This window comes from Chlorocebus sabaeus, chromosome 24 (assembly GCF_047675955.1).
Source record: "Chlorocebus sabaeus isolate Y175 chromosome 24, mChlSab1.0.hap1, whole genome shotgun sequence".
Classification (NCBI taxonomy): Eukaryota; Metazoa; Chordata; class Mammalia; order Primates; family Cercopithecidae; genus Chlorocebus; species Chlorocebus sabaeus.
Genome location: NC_132927.1, coordinates 64,540,000 through 64,558,533, shown reverse-complemented (window position 1 = coordinate 64,558,533; position 18,534 = coordinate 64,540,000). Strand labels below are relative to the sequence as shown.

Here is an 18,534-nt window from a genome sequence, read left to right as displayed (position 1 = left end):
AGTGGTTCTTAATGGGCTGGGGTGGGGCCACTGGGGAGGGGATGTTTGCCTCTAGGGGGCATTTGGCAATGTCTGGAGACATTTTTGGTTGTTAGAGCTGGGGAGGTGCTATAGACATCTAGTGGGTAGAGGCCAGGGTTGCTGCTAGACACCCTACAGTGCACAGCATAGACCCCCCTCCCACAAAGAATTATCCAGTTCAACATGCTAATAGGTTGAGAAGCACTGGAGGAAGAGGCATGTCAGCCAATAATTACAATCTGTTAGAATACAGCTATCTGACAGATGTCAAAAAAAAAAAAAAAAAAAAAAAGTGGAGCCCTAGTGAGGCAAATAGAGCTCAGAGAATATTTTGTGGTTATTTATCTCCTTCAGTCCCCACAGCTATTCTATGAAGATAGTCTTCGGTGCCCACATACAGATGAGGAAGTGAGGCAGCAGGAGCCGAAATGATGGATTAAAGTCACCTGGTTAGAAATGGAGGATCCAGGGTTTACTGCCAGGCAGTCTGACCACATATTCCAGGAGCTGAACCACCATGCACTGGAACAGAAACACAAAATCTGGGAGGGATTCATTGGGTAGGCCATGGTTGGAGGGTATCCCGATGGCTGGCATGTGGCCCATGGGAAAATGCTAACAAGTTTGTGGTGACAAGAATGTTATACTAATCAGTGCCAGATTTGAGGCATTGCAAGTGGTTAGAATGGCTTGAACTGAGAAGTATGACAGTACATGGAAATGAGACTGGGAAGGGGGTCGTGGGAGCTGGACTGGGGAGGTGCCTAGAGGACCTTTATGCTGTGGAATGTCGAGTCACTGAAAGCTTTAAGCAAGGATTGGAAGGTGGAAATTGGCTGCTGAAAAAACCTTTTAGCAATGAGGAAGTTGGGTTGGAGGAAGGAGAAATTAGAAGAAGGAAGACCAGTTAGAATGTTGTAACATCACAGGTGAAAGATGCTGAGAGATAGAGAAAAGGCTATATTTAAAAGAGTTGACAAAGAAAACTTGAAAATTACTCAAACCTCATTCAGCAAAGATTTCTGGGGTGCCTGCTATGTGCTTCATATCCCTACATGGCCTGTAGCCCCCGAGACCCTGGAGTTAATCTCCCCGCGTTAAATCCTATACCACTTAATGAGCTGTGTGACTTGGGCAAATATCATAGTCGCCCCTGGCCTCCACTGCTTTTCTGTGAAATGGAGATTCTGATCATAGTGTCTACCTGTTAGGGTGCTCTGAGGATTGAACAAAAGAAGCTCAGTAACTTTGAGCTCTTGTTATTGCTGCTGCTTATTTGCTAGGGAAGGAAGAAAAAAAGAAACAGAAAACTCCTAAACGATGACCATTGTGGAGTTCTGCTGAGGGAAAAGAGAAGGTGTCTGAAATGCCCCTTGGGCTTCAAACCCTACATTTTCCAATAGACAAATTTTATTTCTGTTTTTCAAGTGCAGAGTGTCCATCACAGAAGTTGCTCCCCGAGTGCTGGGCTGGGCTGCCTACACCATGATGCTCTGTCTTTGTGGCTTGAGCTGGCTTCAGCACAGCAAGTTTCTATTCCATTGAGAGGGTTTACTGTGGGCATCTAGAATGTCATCTTTATCCTTAGCCTTACCAGAGACTCTCAGTCTCACATTTATTAAGTAGATACTAGGGCCGGCTCCACTGATCTCTGTCCCCCCTGCTTCTCTGATTGGTTTGAGACACAGTTTCAGAGAACCTGAGGGACCCAGTGGGCTCAGGCAGCCTCAAAGGAGCAGGTCACCTGACCAGTGGAGTGACCATTGATTCCAAGGTGTGACCGAGTGAAAGGGCTTAAATCCCCAATGCCTGACTGTGATTAAACCCTAATGAGGTGTGTGGATCTTCTAGGGGAAGGGCCAGGCCCCTTTAATAAGGACGCTTCTGAACAAAGAGACAATGACGCTAATCCCAATTCCAGTAGGACTGAGTTTGATGTCCTAGGGCAAGCTGCTTAACCCGAGCTGGGGCTCAGCAGTTCAGCTCATAGAGGACACAAAAGATGCATCCATCTCTAGAATCTTACCTCTGAGATGTGAGGGAGTGTGCAGGCGACTGTAACTGGGAAACTTCCTACAGAGCTGGTGTAATAATAAAATAGAGCTACCACTTACTGATTGTTTACTTTCCTCTAGACTCTGTTCTAAGTGCTTGAATCCTCTAGCTCATTTAACTCTTGCAAGAAGCCTACAAAGTAGGTACTGTTTTATTCCTTTTTTTTAAAACAGGGTCTTTCTCTGTCACCCACACTGGAGTGCAGTGGTGCGATCATGGTTCACTGTATCCTCGAACACCTAGGCTCAAGCAGTTCTTCTGCCTCAGCCTCCTCAGAATGTTTCTGAAGGCAGGTGGGTCCAATCCCCTCAGAGTGAGCAGGTTATCTCGCTCCTTGGAAGGCTGGCTTCTTCCCTGCCTCACTTCAGTCCCTGCCTCCAGCAAGTTACTGAAGTCCTCAGAGGCCTCTCCACCGTGAGATGGACACTGTCTGTTTGTGGGACTACAGGTGGATACCACCAGACCCAGCTAATTTTTAATTTTTTTTTTTTTGGTAGAGACAGGGTCTCACTGTGTTGCTCAGGCTGGTCTGAAACTCCTGGCCTCAAGCAGTCCTCCCACCTCGGCCTCCCAAAGTGCTGATATTACAGGTTTGAGCCACCATGCTCAGTCCGAAGTAGGTTCTATCATCATCATCTCATTTTATGGATGAGCAAATAAATCCCAAGAAGTTAAATAACTTGTCCAAGTCCAGACAGCCAATAAGTGATTAAACTGGGATTTGAGCCCCAGGAAGCCAGACTCCAGAGCCCACACAACTGAACTCTTGTGCCATGCTGCTCACTTGCATCAATGGTGAGTATCCCCTCACTGACATGTAGACCTCTTCGTAAAGCTTTTACTCCAAGGAAAAGGCTGGAGGGAGAAGGAAACGTGATTCAAGAAAACTGGGTTGTCTGGCATGGTGCTATGGCACTCCACATGGGGAATATTGTATTTTCAAAGAAAGGGTGTGTTAGAAAGGGAATGATCATGGACATTACATCAGATAGACTTGGTCCCTTAATGGCACTAAACCTAAGGCTCCTCCTCATATTAAAGGGATCACAGTCCTCATTCGGATGATTGTGGGGAGTGAGTGAACTTAGCAGAGTGGCTGGCATGTCACTGGCATTTAGGAAACGCTATTTCCTTCCCCCATCTGTCTGTCTGCTCTCAAGCGAACTGAGTAGACAAAAGATAATTGTACCTGGAGTACTCGCATTTCTTTGGCAGTAGAATAAAGTAAATTAAATGTAGTTTTGAAGTTGAGGTTTCCATGAATTTGATTTGGCGGTCACTCTGTCCCAAGAAAGCCTTTATCTTTGACGTCCTCACATGCCACAATTGCTTATCTCCCCGTTCCCAGTGCAATTGTCCTAGAAGCTTCTGTACTGACTAGTCTTGGAGAAAGCCACAAAACATTCATCTTTTGTGATCCTCAAAGAATAAAATCGTGAGGAGCCCTCACTGACTGACGGGGAAGTGAAGAATGAATGCTTCGGTTTGCAGGGATGATGATGTGCAGCAGTCTTTTTTCAGGGTATGAAACAATCCCAGATGTTTTAAGATCTTGAGTGTCTTCAGAGGAGCTCGAGTGGTCTCATGGCTGCCATTTCTTCTGGCCATAGCCTCGCTGAAGGGAGTAGCATTTCACAGGAGTGGGTTTAGGGTTGGATGAGGCGCCCATCGGGAAGGGCATGGGATTTTTCATTCTAAGTGCCTTGCCGTAAAGCAAACGACAGGGGTCTATTCCTCTCTCTCTGGAGAACGTTTCTGGGAGCAGGTTGGTCTAATCCCCTCAGAGTGAGGAGGTTATTTCACTCCCTGGAAGGCTGGCTTCTTCCTTGGCTCACTTCAGTCCTTGCCTCCAGCGAGAGGGGTCTCTCCAACACGAAACTGACACCGTCTGTTCGTGATAGTTTCTCTGAAGAAAGTCCCAGGGCTTTCATCTGCCTGGCTGGCTTTCTCTCTCTCTCTCTCCCTGACTGGTCCAGTGACTCTTTATGTTGGTGAACAGGAACTTGACCACTGGTTTTCGCTTTATGACCTCTCTGGGATTCCCCGCTTCCGCCCCCAAGATGGCGTCTCACTCTGTTGCCCAGATTGGAGTGCAGTGGTGAGATCTCAGCACACTGCAACCTCCGCCTCCCGGATTCAAGTAATTCTCCTGCCCCAGCCTCCCGAGTAGCTGGGATTACCGGCCTGCTTCACCACCCCAGCTAATTTTTGTATTTTTAGTAGAGACAGGGTTTCACCAGGTTGGCCAGGCTGGTCTCAAACTCCTGACCTCAGGTGATCTGCCTGCCTCAGCCTCCCAAAGTGTTGGGATTATAGGTGTGAGTCACCGTGCCCGCTCAGGACTTTTTTTTTTTAATGCTTTCCAAGTAGAGCCTCGGATACTTTGCTCAGTATTTAGGCCTTAGACTGTGTTTGTTGCGTATTATTTGGCACCGTTTATTATTTTTTTCATTAAAAAAATTTAAAAATAACATATAATAATTGTATGTATATATGAGGTACATAGTGATGTTTCCATACCTACAGTGTATGGTGATCAGATCAGGGTAATTAGCATATTCATCATCTCAAACATTTATCATTTCTTTGTGTTGGGAATCTTCAATATCCTCCTCCTAGCTATTTGAAACTTTATACTAGATTATTGTTAACTGTAGTCATCCTGCATATAGAACACTAGAATTTATTCCTGTTATCTTGCTGTAATTATGTCCCCTTTAACAAATCCTTCCCTATCCCCCCCTCCCCTGACTCTTTCCAGTTAGCATCATTTATTAGGCACTGATTCTGGGTGAGCTGGGTGCTAGAGAGTTTACATATATTACTTATATTACTTAGTTTCATTTGCCTCTCGCCATTGCACCAAGAGGTGGCCGCTGTTGCTGCCCCATTTTACAGAGCACAAAATTCTTGTAGCTAGCTAGTGACCAAAGTAGGACTTGAGTCTAGTTAGATCTCTCTGACTCCAGAGGCCACGCTCTCTTAATCATACTCTCCTTGGCTTGACACAGTGGGCTTAGAGAGTACATAAATGGATCAAGACAAATTCCTCTTGATGAAGGGAAAACCCACTCAAACGACATGATGAGAAGGCTCCTTTGTGACAGTTAGTGCTTGCCTTCTAACGCAGAGCTCTCTCTCCTGCCCTCTCCCTGTATTTGTAACCTTTCTGACATACAGAGAGCCTCCATGACAAGGCTAGGGTGCCAGACTGTTGGCCTCTGGCTTACTGACTCATTTTATTGGCTGTGCTCCTTGGGCCTGACTCCACCGTGCTTTAGTGGAGAAGGATTTAGTCTAAGATGTGGGCAGTGGCATGTGAGGAGTGGGCACCGTGCTGTGGTCCTGGGTGTGAACCTTTGATGTTGTCATGGCAACCAAAGCTGCTATTCCTCAGATGAGAGGGCAAGAGATTATGAACTGCCAAAATGTCCTCTCCATACCCAAGGAGATGTTGGGTAATTTGCATGACCCATAAACATTTCCCAAGACCGTAGCTCTGCTCTCCTGCCAAGACCGTGGTTCTGCCCTCCTGCCAAGACCCGAGTCACTCACTTGCTCACTCACTTACTCATTTGTTCACTCGTTCATTTATTCTTTCATTCAACAAACTTGATCGCCTACTGTGCTAGATGCTGGGATGTAATGGTGAATAAAAGACAGACATGGTCCCTGCCTTCTTGGAGCTTATAGCTAGGAGAACCAAATGTTCCAGGTTTTGTGGTTCTGGAGTAATTGTTAATAGTACCCCCTTCCCTCTCAAAAGTGTCCTGGGGCTGGGCATGGTGGCTTATGTCTATAATCCCAGCACTTTTGGAGGCTAAGGCAGGCAGATCGCTTGAGCTCAGGAGTTTGAGACCAGCCTGGGCAACATGGCAAAACCCTGTCTATATTAAAAACAAAATGTCTTGGTTTGAAAGATAAAATATGGGATTATAAATCATGCTGCTATAAAGACACATGCACACGTATGTTTATTGCAGCACTATTCACAATAGCAAAGTCTTGGAATCAACCCAAATGTCCATCAGTGACAGACTGGATTAAGAAAATGTGGCACATATACACCATGGAATACTATGCAGCCATAAAAAGGATGAGTTCGTGTCCTTTATAGGGACGTGGATGCAGCTGGAAACCATCATTCTCAGCAAACTATCTCAAGAACAGAAAACCAAACACCGCATGTTGTCACTCATAGGTGGGAATTGAATAATGAGATCACTTGGACTCTGGAAGGGGAACATCACACACTGGGGCCTATTATGGGGAGTGGGGAGGGGGGAGGGATGGCATTGGGAGTTATACCTGATGTAAATGATGAGTTGATGGGTGCAGCACACCAACATGGCACAAGTATACATATGTAACAAACCTGCACATTGTGCACATGTACCCTAGAACTTAAAGTATAATAATAATAAAAAAAGAAAGATAAAATATATAGTGACCCTACTTATAGACAGTGGGAGAACCAAACCTTATGCATGTTCTTACACAAATAATTGCAACTAAAAGCCAGATGAAAGTTGCAAAGGAGAGGGAGCTGGAGCTATGGGATACCCGAAGAGGAGAACTGATTTAGTAAGACAAGGATTCCAGGCAGAGGGGGCTGAGTCAAGGCCCTTGATGGGAGGAAGCAACATGCCATGGCTGAAGACTTGAGAGAAGTGAGCAAATGTGGCCAAAGGGCATTTAGCAAAGGGAACTTAGAAATCAATTTGGCTGGAGACAGGCAGGAGTCAAACCATGCAGGGGTTGATTTTGAATTTTATCTTAAGAGTACTGTGAAGCTTACAGTTATGTTTTCAGCAGCAGAGTGATACGGTCTGCTCAATCAGTACATGGCCATTTTGGTCCTTCATATAAACCCAAAGGGTTTTATGTTATTCATTCATTAATTCAATGACTCAACTAAATGGAGTGACAACTGTGGCACTCTGCTAAGTGTTTTGCTCTGGGCTTCTGAACTGAATTGTCCTCAGTGGTGCCAAAACTCAACTCTTGCAGAAAACCTTTATGGGCCCTTTATGTTGGGTCATGTCCTGCTTGACCCCATTTGCCCTACGCTCGCTAGTTGTCCTACACTCGCTAGACTCTCTTGGGTGACCTTCACTTTTCTCTGTCCCCTTCCCATGACTGTGAGCTCTTTGAAGTTGAATCTGTGTCTTTTATCACTATATCCCTTCTGCCTGGCACAGTGGCTGGCCAGTAGAAGATGCTAAAGGGTTGAGGAATGAAGGAATGGTGGTTTTTGTATCTTTTTTTTTTTTTTTTTTTTTTTTTTTTTTTAAGACAGAGTCTTGTTCTGTCTCCCGGGCTGGAGTGCCTTGGCGTGATCTTGGCTCACTGCATCCTCCACCTCCCGGGTTCAAGCAATTCTTCTGCCTCAGCCTCCCTAGTAGCTGGGACTACAGGCATGCACCACCACACCCAGTTAATTTTTGTATTTTTAGTAGAGATGAAGTTTACCATATTGGCTTGGCTGCTCTCGAACTCTTGACCTCGTGATCTGCCCGCCTCGGGCTCCCAAAGTGCTGGGATTACAGGCATAGGCCACTGTGCCCAGCCTTTGTATCTGTTTTGAAGATCAAGAGATCTTCATTTAGAACCTTCACAGAAGGAAAGCAAAAATTTCTTTTATTACTATGTTAAACAAGTCCTTTCTTTTTGGTCTGGTTGTCAATAGTACTTCTCTGGATCCGCCTCCTGGATTCAAGTGTTTCTCCCGTTTCAGCCTCCTGAGAAGGTGGGACTACAGGTGCATGCCACCACACCCAGCTAAGACAAAAACTCACCTTTTTGTCATCTTTATGCATGAACAGATTCTCTTGGTATCTGTAGCCGTCAAAACTTTACATATTTCCATATTTAGGGACGTAATAATTTTTAGGAAAACAGTGTGTTGGAAAGCACAGCACCTGAGATGTTCATGGAAATCCTTGCTGTGACTTCAGAGTGCAGATCCAGAGCAGCCTTTGTCGGCCCTGGGCCATCCCCTATTTCAAGCAGCCTTTTGTCCAGGAAGTTTAGGTAGCAGCTCAGGCAGCAGGTGAGCTCTGGAGAGTGCAGATTCGGGTTCTTTGAGCCCAGGGGCACAACTCTGAGTTGAAGTGACTCCTTTTGGTTGTTGCTTTGAATTCAGAAGAGCTGCCCTTTCACCAGCAAAGCAGTCACACAAAAGATGCGTCAATGTGTGCAAGATCAGGCCTGCAGCCTCCAGCCTGTGTCTACAGGCCTCCGAGTCATTATTATTACTGTTTCTATCCCTGGGGTTATTGATTTCATCACTGTTCAGTGAAGGAGATCTAAAGCTTTTAAGCCAGAAATTAAAAAGGTAATGGAAATTGGCATGCCACTGGAAAATGAATTTGCAAATGAGAATTCAAAGTTCTAAAAAAACTCCCATAAAAATAAAACCAAAACCCAGAAGTGAATGCTCCTGTGACTGCATTTTTATACAAATGTGCATGGGTTTGTTCTCGTTTAGAGTGTTGCTGTATACATTATGGAATAATGAGATTCTGATGGTGTCTGGTTCCTACAATTGCTCTTATTACTTATCACAATAAAATGTATTCATTTATATAACTAATATTTACTTAGTACCTATCATGAAGCAGGTGCTGTGTTTGGCTCTAGTGATTAAAAAATAATGAAAAATGCAAGATGCTGCCACCCTGTCCTCAAGGAGCTTGAGGTTCAGTATTAATTTTATCACTAGCTAATTCTGGCATAGTGCTTACTGTGGACAGGAACTACTCTAAATGCTTTATGTGTAGTAACTCATTTAAATATTACAGTGATCCTATGAAGTGGGGTAAGCAACAGAGGAGCAGAGAAGTTAAATAATTTGCCCAAGCTGAAGTGAGAGGTGGAACTGTGATCCAGCCAAGGCAGTCTAGCTCTAGAATCCATGCTTTCTAGCCGTGATGCTCTACTCTAGTGGATAGTTACAGCCCAGTATGATTTGTTCTAGAAGACAAGGAAGCACTCAGGTCCTTAGTCACAGAGCAGGAGTCTCTGACTCAACTTATGGGACCCCCAAGAGGACCTTCATTGACCTGTGAGTCAACTGCAGAGAGTCATGATTACTTCCCTGTTGTCCTTTAGAGTGACAGGGCTTTGTGTCTTAACATAAGGTGTTGAGGCTGGATCCCTTTTCGATCTAAAACCAATGTCCATGGGTTATCATTCAGGTCTACAATTAAGAGAACCTTATCATTTTATGTTGGGAACATTTATTTTTCCTTCCTTCTCTTTGGAAATGGGCAGAAGAGATGAAAAGCCTGCTGGTACAGCTTAGCTTTACTGAGTAAGTGAGTGTTTAATCTTTTGTTTTTTTACAAATGGAGATAAGAAATACAAATGATGACTTCTCTATGCTGTCCTTTTTTTTTAGTTGGAAGAAGGTGACATGACAGATGAGCTTTAGAAAAATGTTTAGAAGCTGAACAGAGAACTATTTGTGGAAGGTAAAAGGCTAGAGTTAAAAGAGAGGACTTTTAACCAGCCTTAGCTCTGACACTTCCTGACTACTATAACCGTGGACAAGTTACTTCTGTTTTTCTGCAGTCTCACTTGTAAAATGGGACTAGTAATAGAATCAGTGATTACAGGATTTTGTGAGGACTAAATAGGATAAGAAGGCAGAGTCTGGCACATTGCAAGTGCTGGCAGCTGTGATTAATTTTAGGAGTATTCTAGAACTTTCCCTGAAGTTTCTAGCGTTGTCTCTACTTCCTTGTTTCTCCCCTTATCAAACTATGCTCACAGGAGATTTGGTGACTCATTCTTAAGGAGGCACAGAGAATGATTTTTTTTTTTTTTGGTACGGAATCTTGTTCTGTAGAGGGCAGTCTTGTTCTGTGGAGGCTGGAATACAGTAGCACGATCGTGGCTTACTGTAGCCTCTGCCTCCTGGGCTCAAACGATCCTCCCACCTGAGCCTCCCGAGTGGCTGGGACTTCAGGCATGCACCACCATACTTGGCTAATTTTTGTATTTTTTGTAGAGATGGGATTTTGCCATGTTGCCCAGGCTGGCCTTGAACTTCTGGGCTCAAGCAATCCTCCTGTCTTAGCCTCCCAAAGTATGGGGATTACTGGCGTGAGCCACCATGCCCAGCTGGAAATGAAATCTTAATTTGTGATTAATATTGATGACTCAAAAGCAACAAAAAGTCCTAAGTAAACAGCTACAATAAAAACAAGATAGTAGAATCCTCTCTTTTTCATGATGTTATTGATCATATAAATATTAAATTTCAGGTTCTGTTCAATGCAGTGACAATGGAAGGAATAGTAACCTTCCATTTAGTGCACAGTGTAATGAATCAGAATTCCTGTAGCTGCTTTTGTAGTCCAGTACAGTTTTTTTTTTTTTTTTAATAGAAATTGGATAGACCCACTTTTAATGGGAATGATCTCAAGTGCAGAGAGAGCAAGGCATATATCAAACACACTCCTCAGGACCAGGGCAATTTTTCAACATCAGTTGGCAAATTTGTTATTCAGCCTGTAGAGCGTGAGTCCAAACTGAGATGAAAGAGTGACAGCTTGTTGGTCTGAAAGTTTATTGATCATATCAAAGTATACACATCTATCCCTGATTCCTTAGTGGACTTGATACTTTCCTTATGGTTTAAAATTTATCTTATTTCTTCCTTCCATATAGTCAGAGAGAGACAGAGGAAATGCATTCTCCATCATAAGGCACAATTTGGAAGGTAAAAGAGTGCTCCCAAATATGGCCTGGTCTCATAAGATAATATTTAGATAGATTAGTCATTAGTGAATACCCTAGGTGCTAATGAATTGAGTCTCAGAAATCCCCATTGTAAGGGAGTAACGTGGTAGCAAAGAAAGCTAGCATGTCTAAGACCATATGCCATGAGCAAGTATGCTAGCCCACCCTGGGTTTCTCTCTCCTCTGCTCCCAACAGACTCTCCACTTGCCCTGTCCTTTCTGCCCGTGGCCTTCACTTTAGATTTATAACCAGGCTGTAAAGTTCTGATGAAAACTTACTGCCTGGCTCCCTGAGGACCTGAGGAAAGGCTAATATTTGCAGTAGGAAATATTTTGTCCAATATTTTTCTAATATACTCCAAAATAATATTTGCAGTAGGTATATTTTCGTACTTAGGGCGCTAGGAAAATACATGTCATTGTGATATCCACCACAGCACTTAAGGTGCCTCTTTCTTTGCCTTTTTATGGTCTGGTCTGCTTTTTATGAGGGACTCCGAAGTGGTGTGGCAGTTAGGAAGGCCGCTCGATCGTGGTATGTCCACTCAGGTCAGCCCAGGCCTGACTGCCACGTTGGCTGTCTGTCTGGGTGGGAGGCAAAGGCACACGTGCGTCAGCCTGCATTCTCTTCCCTTCGTCTTATTGCAGATAGTGGGGTGCCCCAGACTGAGTGTGAGCCACCCTGCCCTTCCCAGAGGTGGGAAGCTGTGCGTCTGAGATGGAGAAAGAAAAGAACTCGAGGTGGAGAGAAGTGCCTGTGCAGAGTTCAGGATGGTGAACTTCCTGTTGACAATTCTAAGAGCATTGTTTGCTAGCTTTGCTGCGCACCAGATGTGTACTATACACACAGCACTTTACCATTCTCAGTGTCATGAGTCCCCTGGGGGCAGCAGTGTTGCCCACTGTACTAGGCCCTCACCAGGGCTGAGTTCATCTGTACTCTAGGAAGTGCTCCGAAAGGATTCCTATTACTAATACTCCTGAATAAGAAATGACAAGGCACAGTGCCTGATGTCTTATGTTCATTTTAAACAACTCTGACAACAACCTTGCATGGAAGGTATTAGTCCCTCATTTTATAGATGAGGAAACCAAGGTTCAGCGAAGCTGAACAACTTGCAAGGCTGAACGGTTACTACTTTATCCAAGAACTTTCCCTGTTCAAGAGTAATGTATGAGGTGCTTCCACCGTCTCCCTCTCTGTACTGAATCGAAGACATCTCTGCATCAGCCACAAAAGTGCCTCGATGGGTGTGGCCCCAGAAGTCCTCTCTGAGACCCTCCCATGGTTGTTTGAAATACGAACTCACCTCGCCCTTGGATGTAAAGCTGCCCTTCCCCCAGCCACAGAAGATTCACTTATATGTGAAATACTTCTGAAGCAGGTGAAAGAAAAAGTAATTGTGGCAGGCAAATTAAATATTGTCTTTCCACTTCAAACCCGAGGCTCTTCCGCCACAAATGTGCGAGGAGGTGGAGAGATGTTGCTGCCCTGCTGCTGGGGTTTTGAATCATTAGGGGTATTTATGAGTAGTAAGGAATGTGGTCTGCCAATTGCCTTTCTCACAGGGGTTGTGGCTTTCCTTCCAACTGCTAATGGCTGGGATAGGCTCACTTTTAATACACTTTAGGAGCCACTTTCCACACTCATGCCCTCGCCCTACCTCAATCCCTGGCTAAATCTCCAATTCATAATCCATTTGCTGACTGTGCCGTTTAGGGAGTAAGAACATTGTGGCCACAGCCACCATTGTACCCTCAGATGAAGTCCTTTCTCAAGAGACAAACAATCTGTTAGTAAAATGACCATACATCCAGGGTTGCACCCGTCCCGTGGTCCCAGCGTAGTTGTTAACAGAGCTACCTTTTAATTTGCAAGTTCCCTGCTTTGGACAATAGATCAACTGGTTACCCAACTATTAGCATCCATGTATAGGGCACAAATCTGTTGTATTCTTCAGCCAGTCTGAGACAAGCCGAGAGATTACTGCTGCACCTTTGTTTGTCTTTCTTTTTGGTGGCACATAAGGAAACAGAGAAACAGATGATCTCACCGAGTGCACAGATCATAGGAGAAAAGCCACAGACAGTTAGTGGTCCCCTGCGGGTCATCATTCATCCCAGTGCAGCACTAACACTCATGATGGTATCACACGCTGTCTGGAGCAGTGATTCATGTAGCTGGCGTTGCCTGATGGGAGGAAACTGGTGGGGGAAATGTGGTGGGGGGTCCTGTGAGGGGTCCAGTTACCTCCTCCTCCTCTCTTTCTAAGCACATCGGCTACAGACCCGCCTCACTTTGTGAGAGGTTGCCGTTTCTCTCTTCTGCCTGTCAGATAGTCCTAATGCATGGTGTGGGGGTGGGGAGGACAAGGGAGAAAGAGGGATACAGAATCTTTTAGATCTTGCCCTCTTTCAAGTCAGCTCTCCACCTCTTTTTAAAAGAAACAAATCATTATTATTTTGTTGTTGTTGTTGAGTTGCTTTTGTGTTTGTCTAATTTTAGAAAGAAGTAAAATGTTTTCCTCTCACACCTCTGGGAAGATAATATACCCAAATTTATTCACTTAGTTTGTTCATTTATTTATTGTTGACTTAAAACATTCACTCCTGGGCCATTTACTGGGTAGCTAAGTGGGTGCTGGAAATGCCAGCTTAGAGGCTAAAAAGGAAATTCAAGGAGGAATGGAATTAAAATGTAAAGTAATACCGTCTTATCTACAGTATCCCCCCCATCTAATTATCTGTCTACCTCTATTGAATTATCTATCTATGTGAATTTTTTGATCCTCATAAGATCTCGCTGAACTTGATAATGGTTGAAGTTGTAAGTGAACAAATGATGCTCATTGAGCCTGAAATTATTGCATAACATTGATTGAACCTCTACCCTGTAACATTTTTTGAGCTAAACTGTACAGAGCTCAGTCGTGCCATTTCATCATCTGCGTGCTCATACATTCCTCATGGGCTGCCCTCCATTCACTTCTGCAGCCTGAATGCAGAGAAAAATCTTAAAAGCAAATGCATTTAATTTTAAAATGTTTTACTTGAGCTCAAACAATTAAGATCATTAGAAAATACTTTGAAAATTAATAAAAATTAAAACTATACACTCCATTAGAATTATTATTATTGAGTTAAAAATGAAATTGCCAATTCAAGTGGTAACAGTCAGTTATAACCCGAGTTTGCTGATTCACTTGAATTCTGGTTGTTTGCCAGAGTTTTTCAGAGCCATAAGATCCAGATAGAAAATCAAACCTCATTCTCAGCATTGGGACTTTCTAAAGCCTTATCAGAAGTTTGGTGACTCGTAGGAGACCTTATTTTTCTCCTTTTCATTGAGTCTTGCTCTCAAGGAGTTAGTTCAGATCATCAGTGGCCCTGCTTTGCCCATAACAACCCTTATATATAATTTCCACGAAACTGCTTCCCCAAGGCATTTGGGTGCATTGCCCATTTTACTGAAGATTTGGCAGGGAGAGAGGAATTGACATCACAGATAGAACCCAGCTGAAATTGGATACTAGATGGAGTTGCTCTTCAAAGACCTGGGCATTGCCACTATGGAGCCTGAATTTCCCACCTGTCTGTTGACACCCCTTTTTGTTGCCTTATTTCTTCTTGTCCTCCTTTTTCAGGGCTTTTCTGTTTTCTCTGATCCCTCCCTCTTAGGGCATAAAAATCAACCTTATCCCACTTTAATTAATTTATTCTTTAATTTTATTTTAACACAGAGTGACTCGTCTCTAATCAGCTTTGACAGCCAAATGAAGTTTGGTGTCTCCATTTGCATGTTCAAGGAAGCTGTCTAATTAGAAATGATCCCTTGTAAGGTCTCTTCTGCCTAAATTCTTGGACAATGGCTGTCCTTCTTCCTCATATGTCTAGAGGTGAAGATGAGAGTTGGGGAGGCGGCATGCATTCTGGGTACCAAAGGTAGAGGAAAGGCAAAACCATCTGCTTTGGGCCAGACAGGGTTGAATCCTGGCCTCTTCACTTCCTGACTGGGTGACCTAGGACAAGTTAATTGAGTTTCCTGAAACTTTTTCCCCATCTCTAAGGTGGGGGATCATACTACTTTCTTGCAAGTTATGGAAAGGATAGAATGAAATCACACACAAGTTGTAGAAAGGATAAAACAGAATGACACTTCCAATGCACCTGGCAAAGGGCAGGCACTTAACAACTGTTAGTTCCCTTTTCCTTTCAGCTGATAAACACTTTCCTTGAGGGTTACATAGGTAAATACTAAATATTTATAAATTGCGTAATTCAAGAAAAATGAAACTTGAAAAGGATTCTTCAGATTTTTTGATGAAACAAATCATCGTCCCCGTTGTCTTTCATGCAAATCTGTATTTTTGTTTGCAGTGCTGGGTTTGCTTATGACATTTATATGCAATTCTCAGCACTGTGAGACTTGAGTGAGCCTAACCTCTCTTCACAGCTTGATAGGAGTTGTAAATATTAGGTACTGATGGTATGATTTGAGGCAACCTAAGTGACTGACGCCTAGAGCCCTCCCTGCAGTATTATTCCCATCAGAGCTGAGTAGATAATGAAGATATAAACACTGGTGAAGGCTCGGTGGCTTGGTCTGATGGTACTCATATGGCACAGTGAAAATGGAGATGCTATCAGTGGAAAGGACCCACCATCTGTCTCCCCTCTAGAGCAGAGCAGAACATACCTCTGATGATTATGTGACCATTGTCAATTAGGCTGATTTATGCAAAGACAGTCTGTACACATCCCATGCAGCCAGATTTTAAATTCTAGGGTGCCTGGGTTTGCTAGAAACAGTGGCCGGCTGCGGCCTTGCATAATATTCCATGTTCTCATAGAGGGAGAGAAGAATAGACTCGGCACTTGACAGAAGGTGCTTTTTTCCCCTGTATCGTCCAGTCAGTTGTCTATGAGTCTGCCAAATCTAGCTCACAGCCTCTTTTTGTACAACCCCTGAGCTAAAAATGGTTTTTGCATATTTAAAAGATTATTTAAAAGAAAGAAAAATATACAACAGAGACCATATGTGGCCCACTAGGGCTAAAATACTTACTATCTGACCCTTTATGGAAAAGGTTGTTGATCCCTTGTCCAGAGTGAAATAACTCAGATGAAAGAAGGCAAAATGTAATAATGATTGACTTTTCCAGTTGTAATCTGATTTGTGACAACCACTATATGCCTGTTTTAACAAAACTTAATGGGCATTACTTAGGATAAATGTAATTACATTTCAATATTTCTGTCTTGCTCTCCCTACATAGGGTTATTCCAGGTTTGCCCAAGGAACCGAATGTCTGTTTGTTGTTCTAGAAGTAGCTCCTGTGTCTGTCACCTCCTCTCCAAGGCTTCCACCTGTCGCTTTTATATCCCGGCTCGCCCGTGTGAACAGCGTGTGTTTGGGCTGCCATGACAGCATGTCCTACCTTTTCTCCTGGCTTGAAAGAGGGTGGCAGGGGCCAGCTCAGGAAGAACTGCTGTGGAGTTTTTCACCTTCTCCTGCTTGTGATGAGGCTAGGGAGGGATTTTAAGCAGTATCTTTAACTGTTGCCAGAGTATGAACTCAGGGAAGGGGGCAACTGTGAAGCAGTGATGCATAGACTAAGTCTCCTGGAAGAAGCAGGGCTTGAATTAGACCTAGAAGGATGGGCACTGTTTGTGGGAGGGCACAGGTACATAAGTACAGGGAACATGTCATGGAGTGTCTGCCCAGAGTGGGGAATTTATAGCAGTGTGAGATGAAAATGGGTCATCATTGTGACCAGTTTGTTGGAAATTTTAAGGTGTATGGAATCTCAAATTCAGTAATCATCGAGGAGTCATTGTAGCTTATTTTTAAAAAGAGAGATGTGTGTGTGTGGTGTGGGGGTGGGTGAGAGTGGAATGACAATCATGAAATTGGTTACTGTTTGTTAAACCCTAACTGGGAGCCAGACATTGGGCTAAGGATGTTACTTGGACCATCTCATTTAATCCTCACAACAACCCTGTGGGGAAGGTTTTATCTCTAGTTTGCAAATGAGGAAACTAGGCTTAGAGAGGTTCAAATAACTTGCCCAAGGTTCTGAAGTTAATAACGGCTACAGTCAGGATGGCTCTTAACTCCTGCCCTATGGAAACAAGCTCAAGGTAAAACATTCTTACAAGACAGAAAAGAGTGAAAAAGCAACCAAAATCCTGCCTTGCAGAAATGTCCACTTTGGGTGAACATTCTTCTAGACATTTTTGTGTGTGTATATGCGCAGCAACTTGTATACATATTGCATAATCTGGGCCACCCCATGCCTGCAAGCTTTCTATAAAAGTCACCATATTCTATATCCTAGTGTTTCCCCCCGACTTAACACTAATTTTCTAATTTTCACAACTGGGTGCATAGCATTTTGCTTTGGGATGGTACCCTCATCCACTTAACCAGTTCTTTCTAGATCATTGCAGGTTCTTGAGCAGGGGAATAATGTATTGGAACCTTTCTTTCTTTCTTTTTCTTTTTTTTTTTAAAAGAAACAAAAACTAAAAGAACAACTTTTAAACTGAGTCTTACGCTTTTTCCCTTTCTTTGCAGCATGCCCTTGATGCTGACAATGCGGGAGTCAGTCCAATAGGAAACTCCTCCAACAACAGCAGCCACTGGGACCTCGGCAGTGCCTTTTTCTTTGCTGGAACTGTCATCACCACCATAGGTACCCATTCGTTTGCTAATATCTCTTCCTCTGCAGGTCATCTTGAGTAAGGGTGCTTAGTCAGTGTTTTGTCCTCATAGCATAAACTATAGTTTGAGGTTCAGAGGAGGCTTACGAAACACTGTCATTTAAATTAATGCTGTCATTGTGCTGGCTTTCAACAAAAGCCAAAGCAGAATGAAGTATCTCTTTTTCCAGAATGAAAGGCTAGCGAACCTAATGAAAAGGTTAGAATGGAAAATATGAGTTGGTCGGTTGAATTCGGATTACTCATTTGAGCTCAACTTCCATTTTAAAAATTGTACTTCTTATTAAAGCTGTATAGTAAGGGACCAAAATGTTCTACAAAATTTGTTATAAAAAACAGTAACATTCTGACCCTCTCACCTTTTCTTACCTTCCCAGAGACCGTCACTTTCATCTGTTTTGATTGTGGATTTGAACATTCATCCGATCCATGTCTTTAAATATCTTGCTTGTACTTCTTCTGGAATTTTCAGTTTTGGGGATTTTTTTTTTGACTTTGTATTGTGGAAGATGAGGAGTCAGTTCCTTCTTCCTGCCTGCCCCACCACAGAAGGGCTCTTTTCCTGTCCTCCTGTCTTCCCAATATTTAATTAGATAGAAGTGAAACATCTGCATGATTTTGACTAGATAAATGCTTTCTGCAGCTGATCATGGAGTGAACTGCAATGACCTCTTTCCTGTATCAGTCTTTGTCTTATTTTTTGTGTATCTTTTTTTTCTGACACTTGGAGAGTTTCGTATTTTTGTCTTGGGGTTAACTGTATTCGTTTATTTATATTTATTTATTTATTTATTGAGACAGAATTTCACTCTTGTCACCCAGGCTGGAGTGCAGTGGTGCAATCTCAGCTCACTGCAACCTCCGCCTCCCGGATTCAAGCGATTCTCTTGCCTCAGCCTACCATGTAACTAGGATTACAGGTGCCCACCATCATGCCCGGGTAATTTTGTATCTTTGAGTAGAGATGGGGTTTCACCACGTTGGTCA

General features: G+C 43.4%; 1 protein-coding gene across 1 annotated transcript in view; it reads left to right on the top strand.

The window, feature by feature from the left end:
* KCNK10 (potassium two pore domain channel subfamily K member 10) overlaps window positions 1-18,534 on the top strand; it is a 142,234-nt gene that overhangs the window by 67,908 nt on the left and 55,792 nt on the right. Inside the window, exon 3 of the mRNA XM_007987508.3 lies at window positions 17,402-17,519. Coding sequence (XP_007985699.2) covers window positions 17,402-17,519 — 118 coding nt within the window. The remainder of the gene's footprint in view (window positions 1-17,401; window positions 17,520-18,534) is intronic.